Source organism: Daphnia magna, linkage group LG3, assembly GCF_020631705.1.
Source record: "Daphnia magna isolate NIES linkage group LG3, ASM2063170v1.1, whole genome shotgun sequence".
Classification (NCBI taxonomy): Eukaryota; Metazoa; Arthropoda; class Branchiopoda; order Diplostraca; family Daphniidae; genus Daphnia; species Daphnia magna.
In genome coordinates, this window is record NC_059184.1 from 4,254,492 (window position 1) to 4,268,975 (window position 14,484).

A 14,484-nucleotide genomic window follows, 5' to 3' on the forward strand; every position below is an offset into this window, starting at 1 on the left:
CACTGAGTTATGCATTTATGAGTCTTTAAGACACGCGAGATTTGCAATCTTTTTTCCCCTCAGCAAATGAATTTCACAGAACATTTAGGAAGTATTAGAAATCATATAGTAGAACAGTTTTTCCGTAGATCATACAGCTACTTGACGTTGACGACAAAACAATTGAACCGGTAAACGTAGATGTCAACTCTTAAACGGTAAATCCTACTTCTGTAGGTGAATGTGTGCTATCGTCATTCAGCATCAGTTAGCCGATACATATCTTTCTGTGCGAAAAAAAAAAAAACGAACATGATGTCGTACATCGTAAGAATAAAATAACACTCTTCGAAGTTTCAGTATATGGGAGAATTTGCTTTTCAAGATTACCTACACAAACTGACTCTGATTGTGCTAGTTTTTCATACGTTGATTGCGAAGAGCGTCTTGCAGCGTATTGCTATCAAAAGGGGCATTTGTAAAAATACAACCTGAAAAAATAAAAATTTATTCAGTAATCATTTGCATTTTATTTTTCAGTTGTTTTTAGTCGAAAAGACTCGCCTGCAGGAGTTATTTCCTCGTTAATCTTTATATTAGGTCATTGTTTCTATGTTTATTCTTACCGACAAATGCATGCGTTCCCCATGTACCATGGCGAATAATTTTACAGCATCCGAGATCTTCAATGGAGAACCCTAGATGACGATAGCGTTCATCCGTTTCAAAGAGCGTAGCATTCGTATAGTTTCCTAAATACGGCCGACCAGAAGATGGGTCTATGAAATCAGACCAATATCCACTGTTCTGCAATTGTTCACAAATTTCTTTGGCAGCGTCGACGAACTAAACAAAAAGTGGAATAAGCAAATGTGTTAAATTTATTTACAACTGCTAAGAAGACGTACACAAGCGACGAGCTCCTCCCTTTCGTACTCCACAACTTCACTCCACTCACTCATGTCGCTTTTGGTTTTTTGGGCAAGAGTAACAACAGTCAATGGGCCGAAGCTCACATCACGACTCGGAAAAAGGTCAGCAAAATCTTTTTGCAACAAAGTTAACATTAGGCGGCTATAATTTTTAAAATAAAATTTAGCTTCACCTTTTCTAACAAGTTTAGGGCACTCTTGGGCTACACATTCCAGAACTTCTGAAGACTGAGGTAGATCTAATAAAAATTCTTCGATTTCTGTTGAATTAAGTTCATCCTCTTCCTGAGTTGACTGCTTTACAACTTGATACTGCCTTTCATAGTTAGTTAATGAACTGAGCAGTTCTGTATCTTGTAAAGTGTTTTTTCTGCTTTGGAGTGTAACAGATGGCAAATGCAGGGAAAGACGATGGGAAAACCCAACATTACCAGGTAATGGCATTCTCAAATCTTTAGGACCTAATAAACCCAAACTAGGATCTGGCCACACTGTTGTCCCTATGCATTTATATATGTGTGTGTATATAATTACTATGAATGGCAGCAAACATAACCACTAATTGAATGGAATTGTTAACTTTCCTTACCATCAGTATTCTCTTCTAAAAGCACAATTGCATGGGGATGACGTTTATCTCCACTTCCTTGAGAAGAAAAGCTTCTACAGTCATTTTGTTGCAAAGCTTTGGCATAGGATTTCAAATTTTTTCCAAATATGACGAAATGACGACGAGACAGAAGCTTAAAATAAAGGATAACGTTATAAAAAGTTGAAACCATATCTAACTAAAACAGTAAGAGAATTCAACAGAAGAGTTAGGTGTTATTTTTTAAAGTCAGAAACTTTTTTTAAGTTCATACATAACCAGTTAACCACATATCATAAATCCCTCTTATTTTATACTTACTCGCGATGCCATTGTTTGCAAAGAAAACAGGTGTTTTCTTTTTACCCTTCTTTTTTCAGTAAAATCCAAAACAATGCTTCTCCCTTAATGATGACAATAATACGCAGTGTTTCTCCCGCTATGCTTACAATAATAAGTAAACCAGCTGATCTTCTGCAAACTGGGTACTTTAGCCAGTGTTGCCAAAGAGTACTGTGAAACTGAAAATGTAGCAGTTAGAGTTAGTCTTATGCCAGAGTAATAGCAGAGTCAGAGCAGAGTAATAGAATACAATAATGTATTCTATTACTCTGGTCAGAGTAATAGAATACGAATTGTTTTGCAACTTCTTTCACAGGAGTAACACATTGTGTGGTTTAAGTTGTTAGCTACCATAGTCTCCTGATAGTTTGAGTCTGACAATAAGCAATACCATATTGTTATTTGTTATTCCCTGTAAGTTAGTTGCAAAACAATTTGTTTGGATATATACATATTTTTTATTTAATTTTTTTATTCTTTACAGATGGTTGCAGAGATGTTAGCTTGTTGTGATTTTAGACCCCAGTATAGACTGAGCCTTTGTATCTGTGTCAAACCAGTTATATCAACTCACTTGTTGTTGACACCCCTGGAGATATTACCAAACTTTCGAAATGGTTGAAGCAGGCGCCCATAATATGTCGATTCAATTTCAGTGCTATCACTGTAAGGATGGTAACCTGTTATTAAGTTACACCACCTGTTTCATTTGGTCATAGGATAGATAGACCAAAAGAGTGATACTCTTTAATGTTTGCAGTGTGTTTGTCACATTCAATGAATCCATATCTTCTCGTGGTAAAAAAAAAAAATCTTTTTATGTTAGAGTTTTCAAACATTTTAAGTAAGCACTTCTTTCACGTTTTCTACTTTTTTATGGCCCAGAATTGATGGACTGAATAATGTCAGATTGCCAAAAAAAACAAACACTGGAACCCTTCTGCATGACTTTGAACCACAAGATATTGATCTTTTTTACATTCGCCTTTTGGGTTGAACGGTAAAGAGTTTCACGGTTCACTGTTTTATCCGAAAATCGTATATCCACGAAATGTTGGCATCATTGGTCTATGGTAAACAAATGTTGATAGCAAACTAAAATTGAATCTCAGTGTTATGTAAGAAGAAAATTTTTTTTTTTTTTTTTTACATTTGGATTGCTGAATCAGCTTAGCCTATTCATATGCATCATGCAAGTTTCCTTGATGGCAGATCTTTCATTTGCATTTTTATTAGAATAATTTTAGAATTGCTTTAATCAAACGAAAGAAAGCTTAGAGAAAGGAGCTCCCAAGAAAACTTGCAGTGGTTGGAATTTCTTGTCATTTTTTTTATTTTTCAAAGTCTCATTTTGAAATGTTTATAATGTTTCTTCTCTAATATTACAGAACAGATATGCTGATAACTGAAATCAATTGGATCAGCTGAAAACATATGTTGAGACATCTATGCAACTTTGTACTTGGATATGTGTCATTCCACTGGTAGTAGAATCATTCGAACGTGAGTCTAACTGGTCTAATGAAAAATAAGGATTCATTCGGTTACCGACTTGACCTGCACGAGGTTTATAAATTTTTCATTATTTAAAAACTGATTTCATATCTAATTCCTGCTTATATTCCTACTTTTTTATTTTAAAGGATTTTAGCCATATCGGATATCGGAAAGGAACACCTTTACCGAACATAATGTTCTTCTAACGTAAATTATTGGATGTTCATTCTATTTCGGATTTAGATTTCATTTAGAAATCCTGGCAGAAGCTTTTCATTTATAAGACCATAGAAGTATTGCACACACTAATGTTTTAAAGTAAGTTCCATAAGCAAAAATGCTTTGTGCTGATTTTTTTTTTTTTTTTTTTTTAGGTTAATAAACATAATAAATGGAAAAAGGGGTTTCAGAATGAGGCGGGAGTTTTTTCAATGCTGAAGTTTGAAAAAACGACCCCTCATCCGGGAGTTGAACCCGAGACGTTTGGATCCGTTAAACAACGTTCTACCACAGAGCTATGAACATGAACTCTAGGTATCCAGGTTATCATATAGTTTTACAAGCCAATGAAAATTGCCTTTATTATCTTTTAGTGCCTTCTAATATTAGTGCAAAAAGAAATGTAACTCATGGCTCAACGGTTGAGCATCGGCAATGCACGCCGAAAGATTGGGGATCAATACCCGAAAGAGTTAAATTAAAATCTGTGAAAGCAAATCAATATATCTGAAAGACCGATAAATACAATGATTGTAAACAAATTCATCCTGCAGGTAAATAAAACTCTCGTAAGTATGAAATTCAAGTATCTACAATAGCAAACTACCTACTTCAGGATTGGAATTTCATCGGCGGTAATTCATATGTGCTCCGGAATTCTCAGCATACAAACTAAACACCAGTGACATTTCAGCAGTGTTAAAAGTTCAATCCCTTAAAGAAAAAAGTGTAGTGTCACAATAAAGACACAGAAATAATGTGAACACAAAGATACTATAAGAGAAAAGTTTTTCAAAATGAATGTAAAACAAAATTTGTATTGACAATTCTCCACGCAATGAAATATTTTGCAACTTTTAAAAGGCTAAGTACCCATTTCAAAAGTTGCTGTCAACCAAGGCAGGGGGAGACACTGCCTCAATTGACTCACCGGGGAGATTACCCAGTGCGTGGCTAAGAGAAGCCGGAAGAAGAGCTGAAGATTTGGAACATTTTTACAGGAGCGATTAACCTTTAATTCGGATTTGTGGGTAGCGACATGGCCCTCCATAAGCATTTCATCGAACCATGAGGACCCCCACGTCCCCTTTCCGGCCAGAGCCCTCCAAACCTCGATATATGTTGTTTTTATATATACCGTACAGTAGGGGCGTGACCCCCTACGGGCTTATTACGAGTCAAGGGGAAACGGGGCCACAGAAAAGAAGGGAGCCCAGATATGCACTTCAATTTATGTACGACAAATACCATAACGTGAGAGAATGTTTTTCATTTCATGGGTATTTCCTATCGTTTTTTCAAACTTCAGCATTGAAAAAACTCCCGCCTCATTCTGAAACCCCTTTTTCCATTTATTATGTTTATTAACCTAAAAAAAAAAAAAAAAAAAATCAGCACAAAGCATTTTTGCTTATGGAACTTACTTTAAAACATTAGTGTGTGCAATACTTCTATGGTCTTATAAATGAAAAGCTTCTGCCAGGATTTCTAAATGAAATCTAAATCCGAAATAGAATGAACATCCAATAATTTACGTTAGAAGAACATTATGTTCGGTAAAGGTGTTCCTTTCCGATATCCGATATGGCTAAAATCCTTTAAAATAAAAAAGTAGGAATATAAGCAGGAATTAGATATGAAATCAGTTTTTAAATAATGAAAAATTTATAAACCTCGTGCAGGTCAAGTCGGTAACCGAATGAATCCTTATTTTTCATTAGACCAGTTAGACTCACGTTCGAATGATTGATGTTCACTTCCTTATCATATGGTTTACTTAGCAGGATTTTTTATCTGACGTGTGACTAGTTGACTACTTTCTCCGGGCCGATACTGGTCAGGCCTAGATGAGGTGAGTTGGTTGAAGACACGCGATTCCAAGTTTCTACTACCAGTGGAATGACACATATCCAAGTACAAAGTTGCATAGATGTCTCAACATATGTTTTCAGCTGATCCAATTGATTTCAGTCATCAGCATATCTGTTCTGTAATATTAGAGAAGAAACATTATAAACATTTCAAAATGAGACTTTGAAAAATAAAAAAAATGACAAGAAATTCCAACCACTGCAAGTTTTCTTGGGAGCTCCTTTCTCTAAGCTTTCTTTCGTTTGATTAAAGCAATTCTAAAATTATTCTAATAAAAATGCAAATGAAAGATCTGCCATCAAGGAAACTTGCATGATGCATATGAATAGGCTAAGCTGATTCAGCAATCCAAATGTAAAAAAAAAAAAAAAAAATTTTCTTCTTACATAACACTGAGATTCAATTTTAGTTTGCTATCAACATTTGTTTACCATAGACCAATGATGCCAACATTTCGTGGATATACGATTTTCGGATAAAACAGTGAACCGTGAAACTCTTTACCGTTCAACCCAAAAGGCGAATGTAAAAAAGATCAATATCTTGTGGTTCAAAGTCATGCAGAAGGGTTCCAGTGTTTGTTTTTTTTTGGCAATCTGACATTATTCAGTCCATCAATTCTGGGCCATAAAAAAGTAGAAAACGTGAAAGAAGTGCTTACTTAAAATGTTTGAAAACTCTAACATAAAAAGATTTTTTTTTTTACCACGAGAAGATATGGATTCATTGAATGTGACAAACACACTGCAAACATTAAAGAGTATCACTCTTTTGGTCTATCTATCCTATGACCAAATGAAACAGGTGGTGTAACTTAATAACAGGTTACCATCCTTACAGTGATAGCACTGAAATTGAATCGACATATTATGGGCGCCTGCTTCAACCATTTCGAAAGTTTGGTAATATCTCCAGGGGTGTCAACAACAAGTGAGTTGATGTAACTGGTTTGACACAGATACAAAGGCTCAGTCTATACCGTGGTCTAAAATCACAACAAGCTAACATATCTGCAACTGTAAAGAATAAAAAAATTAAATTAAAAATATACATATATCCAAACAAATTGTTTTGCAACTTAAACCACACAATGTGTTACTCCTGAGGAAGAAGTTGCATTTTATTTTGGCTGTGGACAAAATAAATGCAGCATGTTGTTATTGGCAACAAAGTTGTTGTATCTCTTTAACTGCAATTACAATGGTCTTCCGTTGACTGAACAGCTTGGCTTCTGCTGCTATAGAGTGGAAATGCTGTTGATAACCTGTAAAAGAAATCCAATTTCCTTCATCATCCAATATATATTTAAACAAGGATTATTCTAACTTATTTACCAATTTGTGATAAATGAAAAAAAATTTATCAATTTTGTGCTGGTCGGTTACAACACGTTTACATTATGGAAATCCGTTCCGATATCCGATTACGACAATGTTTCTCCACCAATTAACACACATCGCGTCGAAAACTACGAAAACCTACGCCATTAAACAATCTAATTGATTCCCTTCTTCTACGTCGCGATTCTATGGCCATGGTATACAATGGCCGCAATGGCGATCGAAAATAGACCTAACAATCGATCGATAAATTCAATATGTTGTAGACTCCTCCTCCCTTGAAGGCGTCGTCTATTGAAATCCCTCCTTCCAGTGATGTTTTTGACAGCTAGATGGCAGTACAAGTTATCTATTTATTTGCTAAATAAACGGACTACGGAACGCCAAATGGCATGCGGACAGTGGACCCCCCGACACCAGCCCCCACCCCTACCCCGACACTAGCCCCCCGACACCAGCCCCCCCGACACCAGCCCCCCGACACCAGACCCCCCGACACCAGACCACCCCGACAACAGCCCCCCCGACATTGTTCCCCCACTATTTGGAATGGGGGGCTGGTGTCGCACAGGAAGGCGACACCAGCCCCCCAAAAAAATGCGCAGGGGGCTGGTGTCGGTGAAGCACACGACACCAGCCCCCCTCGTGAAATCCGTTCAAGTTAAGGGGGCTGGTGTCGTGCCGACACCAGCCCCCCCTTCTTTTTAAATTCGTTCAAGTTTACGAGTAATATAAAGGATATCCTCTGCTGATATGTGTAGTTTTGTAAGCCTTTTAACAAGGCATGACGGTTCTTATGTCATCATTTTGTTTCCCTGCACCCAGTGATTAGGATACTCAAGTTTTATTCGGGAAAATGGGGAATCGTATTTCAGTTCAACTATCACATGAACTAGCAGAACTGCAGAAAAAATTATAAAATTGCTCAAGCGCTTATTAGGTTATTCATTCTTCAGAAACTTATTTGTTTCCATGCGAAATTAGTTCGCATCCTACTAAAAACTAAATTGTTCTGTGATCGAATTAATTTTTTGAAATATCTTTTATTTTTGTCCTGCAAGGTACAATTTTGATTAATCCAAGGTACAGTAATGAGATAAAAAACAAACAAGAAGAGTCAGTAAATCGACACAATATGGAGAGGAACATTTATAGTCACTTGGCTGGGTTGTCGTTCATATTACCTAAAAAACAAATAAGCAAAAGTCAAGCACAACACGTAAATAAGTGTAACACTTATCAGCCTCTTCCTGAATATTACAAAATAAAGGACGGCTGTGTAAAGAGCCGATGAGCCGACAACCCATTTTAACCAACCGCCAACCCAATTTACTGACTCTTCTTGTTTGTTTTTTATCTTATTACTGTACCTTGGTTTAATCAAAATTGTACCTTGCAGGACAAAAATAAAAGATATTTCAAAAAATTAATTCGATTACAGAACAATTTAGTTTTTAGTAGGATGCGAACTAATTTCGCATGGAAACAAATAAGTTTTTGAAGAATGAATAACCTAATAAGCGCTTGAGCAATTTTATAATTTTTTCTGCAGTTCTGCTAGTTCATGTGATAGTTGAACTGAAATACGATTCCCCATTTTCCCGAATAAAACTTGAGTATCCTAATCACTGGGTGCAGGGAAACAAAATGATGACATAAGAACCGTCATGCCTTGTTAAAAGGCTTACAAAACTACACATATCAGCAGAGGATATCCTTTATATTACTCGTAAACTTGAACGAATTTAAAAAGAAGGGGGGGGGGCTGGTGTCGGTGAAGCACACGACACCAGCCCCCCTTAACTTGAACGGATTTCACGAGGGGGGCTGGTGTCGTGGGCTTCACTGACACCAGCCCCCTGCGCATTTTTTGGGGGGGCTGGTGTCGCCTTCCTCAGTCGACACCAGCCCCCATTCCAAATATTGGGGGAACAATGTCGGGGGGGCTGTTGTCGGGGTGGTCTGGTGTCGGGGGGTCTGGTGTCGGGGGGGCTGGTGTCGGGGGGGACTGGTGTCGGGGGGCTAGTGTCGGGGTAGGGGTGGGGGCTGGTGTCGGGGGGTCCACTGTCGCATTCCCTTGGGAGTCGAACCCTAAACCTTCGGCGTACCGCTTCGATGCTCTACCATCGAGCCATGAATCACACATTTAAGTTTCAACTTTTACCAAGAGTTTGAAGGTAACATGTTCACACTTTTAATAATTAAAAGTTGCCAAGGTAAATTACAAAAACGCTTATAACTGTCAGTGATAACGTAAAAAAATCAATCAGCAAACATATTGTGTACTTTCTACCTCTAACAGGATTTGATCCACAATCATCCAGTGCCACAATCTGATGCTCACCCATTAAGCCATGATTCGTACGTGAACACGCACAATACCTTCTTGTTGCTTAGACGCAACCTTTTCCCACTTGTAAAGGATTGAAGCATAATCAATGTAAACGAAACAAAGCATCCGACAAAGGTAGCCATTCAATTCTGTAAGGATTTAAACCCAAAACGCTATAACCAAACAGATTCCGAGATGTGACAGGACGACGAATTTTGGAATTTTTTTTTCAAATCATAGATTCTGAACGGTCCAGAAAAGTATCTCAAATTACCCGAATATTGAACCCGAGTTGCTGTAAACTAGTGACGACCTGTTCCTATTCGTCTTTAAACAGGAAACCGTTATCGATATAGATGGCCTGCACTCGCGACGAGTCGTCACCCTGCAGCCGCTGCTCCACCGTTTACCAGCATGAGCACGATCTTATGTCCGACCGTGCGCCGGCTGTAATCGTTACACTGCTGCTCGCCTTTCTCCAATGTGAAACCTCCTTGCAATCCACAAATGTCGAACCTTAAGTAATAGGTCATGTGTGGTTTCATTTTACCAATTTACCATCATGGCGGGCTGACTACTTGAAATTGTGTTGACCACCTATGATTAAGTATCCAGGATTCAACTGGGTTGGTCATTGGCTCGTAATTTTTGGCTCGTCAGTTAAGCAAGCGATTCAGATATCATCGTCGTACAACTTTCTCGGAAGGGTGAAAATTTCGGACGCACAGGGAACAAATCGGTGAGCCAGAACAGGCTCCACGTTTCATGTGGATGATAGATTTCTCGTACGTTATTTGTGACCTGAACAGACGAGAATGTTCCGCTACAACTATGAGCACACCAGGATTCCAAAGATGAGTGTGGAATACAATGTTGATCCTATATAGGCCAATAGACTAAATAATGAGTGTTGAAATATTAACAATTATTATACGATTCTTACCAATCCATGCTCTTTTTCCATCTCAACCAACAGTTGACAAATCACATCCCAAATTGAAGCTTCACCTCCACACAACAATTTGTTCCAACACCTGAAAAAAAAACAATAAAAATAAAAATGAATTAACAATATTGTTCATACTGTTGAAGCTATAACATAGCCAAGCACTATCAGTTAGGAAGGATGTAGGTTACACTACACAGTCAAAGCGGACCATGCAATTGCTTGACCCTATTGGCTGACACAGGCCAGAAGCTTGTATGAAATACAATTATAAAAATTTAAACATTCAAAATGCAAAACATCATTTGTTTGTCTCAGTCACATGTGACTCATTCCATGGTTGGACATTGTTGAAGGACACCATACTGCATGAACAATACAAAATCAAATTACAATTAAACATGTTAAACAAAAACAAGAAAACTTCTGACTTTACCTTTATGGCTATGTTCTGCAATTTCCTCTCGAAGCACCCAAGCACTAACACTGTGCACACGTATCTTAAACTAGCGAGTCTAAGAACAAAGTGAGAAATTATTCTATAACTAATTGCCTTACATATCTTTATTATCAATACGATTACCAACGAGGCCTCCAAGGTGTGCAATGCTAATCGAAATTCACAACTGTGTCTGTCAATGCGACATAACAATCGATAAACAATAGTTAGGTAGACTCCTCCTCCCTTAAAGGCGTCATCTATTCAAATCCCTCCTTCAAGTGACGATTGTGACCGCTAGATGGCTATGCAAATTATCTATTTATTTGCAAAATAAACGGACAACCATCGAAAAAGAGTTGACTAAAAAAAAGTGGGTCAAAAGGCGTTCCATATTACGTCGCCTACAAGACGACATTAGTTACGGCGTTACAGTGTGAATGGTGTAAAAAAGAAGTAAAGAAAACCGCCTCGAAAATAGAGGCGCCATTAAATTGAGACGCCATTAAATCGAGACTTTATCTAGCGGCAATCGAGGCCATCTAGCGGGTAAATATGAAAAAGGGGGGGGAGGATCAGTAGAATTATAACACACAAGCAAGTTTTGATAGAATCCTTATCGGGAAACCGGAAATTTCATGATAAACGGTTAACTAGCGGTGTCTATAAAAAAAGTCGGCCAGACTATGTCCCGTTTTCTTTAGATTCTTCTTGCTATTACTAAAGCCATGCTAATATCGAAAATACACAGGCGATTATTTATGGACAGTAAGGCGGAAGATAAAAACCAAATATTAATTACCCTTCCTTTCTTGATGTCTAAGACAATTTGTTTTTGTCCAACTGTCCATGTTTTAAATGATAGAACTACAGTATATATTATACTACACAGTCAAATACGATAATATTTCATAAACAAGATGGGCTCCCATTTCTCGGTGAACAGCTTTAATTAAGTAACATGCCCGGCTGTGATGTGAGAGGGTCAAGTTCTAATCCAGAAGGAAATAAACAGCGGAATTTCCCTCGACGATGCCGTGTTTCACTTTGTCCTTCTTGACTCGTATGACACGTTGTCCCGGTTGTTCTTATTCTTCCTTGTTGTAACTTTCGAAAATATCTTCTATGATGCAGCTTTTTGGTCACACGAGTTGGTTCAGTTGACACAATAGGCGACCTCGCAGTTAGTCTATATTCTTGATTTCAGTAAATTTCTTTGAGTTTCTCACACAAACATATCAGATCAAGATGTCGCTGTCAGACGGTATCTACAGCATCGAGCTACAGTATGTAATGACTGCCATAAACTCAACTTTGTCTTCACAAAAGCCTGCTTTTCCCGGATATTTTCGTACTTCTTGACAAAAGGCAGGAGTATTGAGGGAGGGGGGCTTTAGGGGGGGTGATCTGATGATAACTTCTATAGACCTTTCTCCCTTTTTTTGTCCTTTCTATTTTCCATCTTCCTAAAAACAGGTTAGGTCAGCGCATTATCTCTTTTCATGTCAAAGATCTCCCTATGCCAGTCGTCTTACTTTTGGATGATATTTCGACGGCTGAATTTTCAATGGTTGCTATTTCCGTACGAAGAAGGTCTCCTAGACCGACGTGATTAGCTTTTGGTTGCGTGATTATATACCTGGCTCTTTTTCTTTTTGTGACAAGGGGGGAAGAGGGGAAAGGGGGTCGACAAGATGGCGAGGGGGAACTCGGAAGAGGGGAAGTATTTTCTCCTACCAATACTACCCTCCCCCCACATCAGTTGCAATATAAAGACCGAAGAAAGCAACAGTGTCTCAAAGAGTCCGTGACGACCGAGTGACCGATGCTTCAAGCAGAGCGGAGAGATGGAACTGCCTGAACTCTACGCTGGCGCGAGTCCGTTCCAAAAACGTGACGCTGTGCACGTACTTACGCAGTACCTTCCTCAGTTCGATTGGGCGGAGGGCGACTCCGTTTTGGACTTCGGTTGTGGTGATGGTGACCTGACTGAGTATTTGGCCCGTTGCATCCCCAGGTAAGCAGTTTGAACTTTTTTTTTTTTTTTTTGCATGTTTAGTCTCCAGTTACAATCAATTCCTGGTTAATTGAATTAAACATGTTTATAGGATTGGAAAATTTTAAAATTTATTCACCTGAGAAACAATTTTTTATACGGTTTTCTTCATTTTGTTATTGCTGTCATTTCTTTTGATCTCAAATGAGAAGACCTATTTACCACTTTGTGGTGGAACGATGCCTCAGACTGTGTTGTCAGTTGTCAAATACCATGGCCACTCTCGGGAACTTATCTAGCCAAGAATCTATGAAAGAGTCATTTTTCAATTCTGCTCAGACAGTTACAACTTTAAGAAAAAATAAAACATACTCACATCAATGTTTGATGCCCAATCGCAAGAAGCATTTCCTTGTGTTTCCCTCCGACAAATTAATTCAGAGTGATTACAAGCTCACGTGTTCTAAATATTTCATTTCGGGACGTTTTCCACGGGAAAATATTTGTACAGGTGTGCGTCGTTGACGGGCATAGATATTTCAAAGAAAATGATAGACTACGCCAGGTGCCATCACCAAGAGCATGATTTGCGCCTTGGATTTCAGCAAGTCGACATCATGAAATCTATTGACGCCAGAGATGTATTTCCAGATGGATTCGATAAGATATTTTCTTTCTATTGTCTCCACTGGATCAAAGACCATCAGTAAGCTCCAATTACGAGCCATTTCCAAGTAGCTCGTTCACTGTTAAGCTACTTGATTTCACAGACGGCTAATGGAGCATATGTACGACATCCTCAAGCCAGGCGGGGATATCTTGTTGGTATTTTTGGCATCCAATCCTATTTTTACCATGTACGAACGCATGGCAGAACGGACGGAGTGGGCCGAATACATGAAGGTACTGATTTCGTAACGATAATTTGGTTCGTGTTCCTTTGATGATTCCATGATTTTCTCTGATACGTCTTCATTTAGGATGTTGCTGATTATGTTCCTCATTACCAGTACGCTGCTCGACCAGCTGAAATGTTTTCTTCTATTTGTCGCTCAGTTGGTTTGCAGGTGGTCGAATGCACGGCCCAGGAAAGGAGCTTTTCGTTTCAGAATATCAATATTGTTAAGAGTACGAATTATTTCCTTCTAAGTTGAATCGCCGATCTTCACGTTTAACTTGGAAAATTGGCTTGTTATTTTTCCGAATTCACGAATTATTCTTTTCGGCAGTGTAGAAAATAATTGCTTTGTTTTCCATTTTCATGATCTGAAACAAAGATGCGGTGGCTGCTGTCAACCCGTTCCTTCGTCGGGTCCCTGTTCGACTGCGCGAGAGCTACCTTCTGGATTGTTTGATGGAATTGCAGAAATTAAAGGCACCATCTGCAGATGAAACAACTGTTGCAAGTTACCGTTTGATGATTGCGCACGTTCGCAAACCATAAGCGCAGGATGGCTGTTGAGACTTGTGGAGGGGGCAAAACCCGGAAGGCTCCCATAAGACAAGTGCTAAAATAGCAAAAAACAAAACAAAAAAAACAAAAAACAAAAAAACAAAAAAAAATTAGTTATCTCATAATCCGCATCAAGGTGAGGTAAGATGATGACGAATCTAATGGCAAACCGGTGCTGTTACTGTAAATAAGGTTTGGGTGGTTATGGGATGGTTACAGCCAATGGCTGCAGTGAGTGATTCCAGTGACAAAGAGAGCTTTAAAACATTAAAGAATAAAAAACAAAAACAAAAAAACATTGCGGTACAGTACGTGTTCGAAATGGAAATAATGATCTCGTTTTCGGGGTCCGAACGGTATGGATGGATTTTTCTAGATTTGCATAAAGGGCGGTCGATGCGGATTTGTAGTCACGCAGTAGTAAAAACCTCAATACTCCCGGTTCACTGAAATCAGCAAAAAACAAAAAGATTAGATGTACAATACGTACTCCGTGTAGTACGTAACATTTGGAATTTCAGATTAATACAAGTATGATCCACATGTGT

General features: G+C 38.4%; 2 protein-coding genes and 2 long non-coding RNA genes across 16 annotated transcripts; 2 read left to right on the top strand and 2 right to left on the bottom strand.

Moving 5' to 3' along the window:
- Positions 1–36: 36 nt before the first annotated feature.
- Positions 37–1,983, bottom strand: LOC116919812 (cobalamin trafficking protein CblD). 4 transcript variants are annotated; one of them, XM_045171447.1, is made up of 7 exons: positions 1,822–1,983; positions 1,501–1,654; positions 1,085–1,411; positions 888–1,024; positions 606–825; positions 374–470; positions 37–262 (listed from the first exon to the last, which is right to left on the bottom strand). In XM_045171447.1, the coding sequence occupies exons 1-6, from the start codon at positions 1,831–1,833 to the stop codon at positions 394–396; spliced, it is 927 nt and encodes a 308-aa protein (XP_045027382.1). In that variant the 5' UTR covers positions 1,834–1,983; the 3' UTR covers positions 37–262; positions 374–393. The 4 variants fall into 4 exon arrangements, with proteins under 4 accessions (XP_045027382.1, XP_045027380.1, XP_045027381.1 ...); XM_045171445.1 differs by having other exon boundaries at positions 37–266; XM_045171446.1 differs by having other exon boundaries at positions 370–470.
- LOC116922073 lies at positions 1,972–4,421 on the top strand. Of its 5 annotated transcripts, none has more exons than XR_006644478.1 (8): positions 1,972–2,058; positions 2,327–2,640; positions 2,728–2,915; positions 3,231–3,408; positions 3,486–3,657; positions 3,714–3,873; positions 3,933–4,112; positions 4,175–4,421. It is a non-coding gene; the product is annotated as an uncharacterized LOC116922073 (long non-coding RNA). The 5 variants fall into 5 exon arrangements; XR_006644479.1 differs by having other exon boundaries at positions 2,028–2,080; XR_006644475.1 differs by lacking the exon at positions 1,972–2,058 and adding an exon at positions 2,065–2,256.
- A 243-nt stretch (positions 4,422–4,664) lies between these two features.
- On the bottom strand, positions 4,665–7,130 carry LOC123470471. Of its 6 annotated transcripts, none has more exons than XR_006644114.1 (8): positions 6,765–7,121; positions 6,630–6,694; positions 6,520–6,559; positions 6,137–6,446; positions 5,862–6,050; positions 5,232–5,546; positions 4,983–5,154; positions 4,665–4,927 (listed from the first exon to the last, which is right to left on the bottom strand). It is a non-coding gene; the product is annotated as an uncharacterized LOC123470471 (long non-coding RNA). The 6 variants fall into 6 exon arrangements; XR_006644113.1 differs by having other exon boundaries at positions 6,515–6,559; XR_006644115.1 differs by having other exon boundaries at positions 5,862–6,026; positions 6,515–6,694; positions 6,765–7,130.
- Positions 7,131–12,273: 5,143 nt separating this feature from the next.
- Positions 12,274–14,479, top strand: LOC116918952 (juvenile hormone acid O-methyltransferase). The gene is made up of 5 exons (XM_032924760.2): positions 12,274–12,504; positions 12,995–13,189; positions 13,254–13,386; positions 13,464–13,611; positions 13,761–14,479. Exons 1-5 carry the CDS (start codon positions 12,335–12,337, stop codon positions 13,925–13,927), a joined length of 813 nt encoding a protein of 270 aa, XP_032780651.1. The 5' UTR covers positions 12,274–12,334; the 3' UTR covers positions 13,928–14,479.
- The last annotated feature ends 5 nt before the right edge of the window (positions 14,480–14,484 follow it).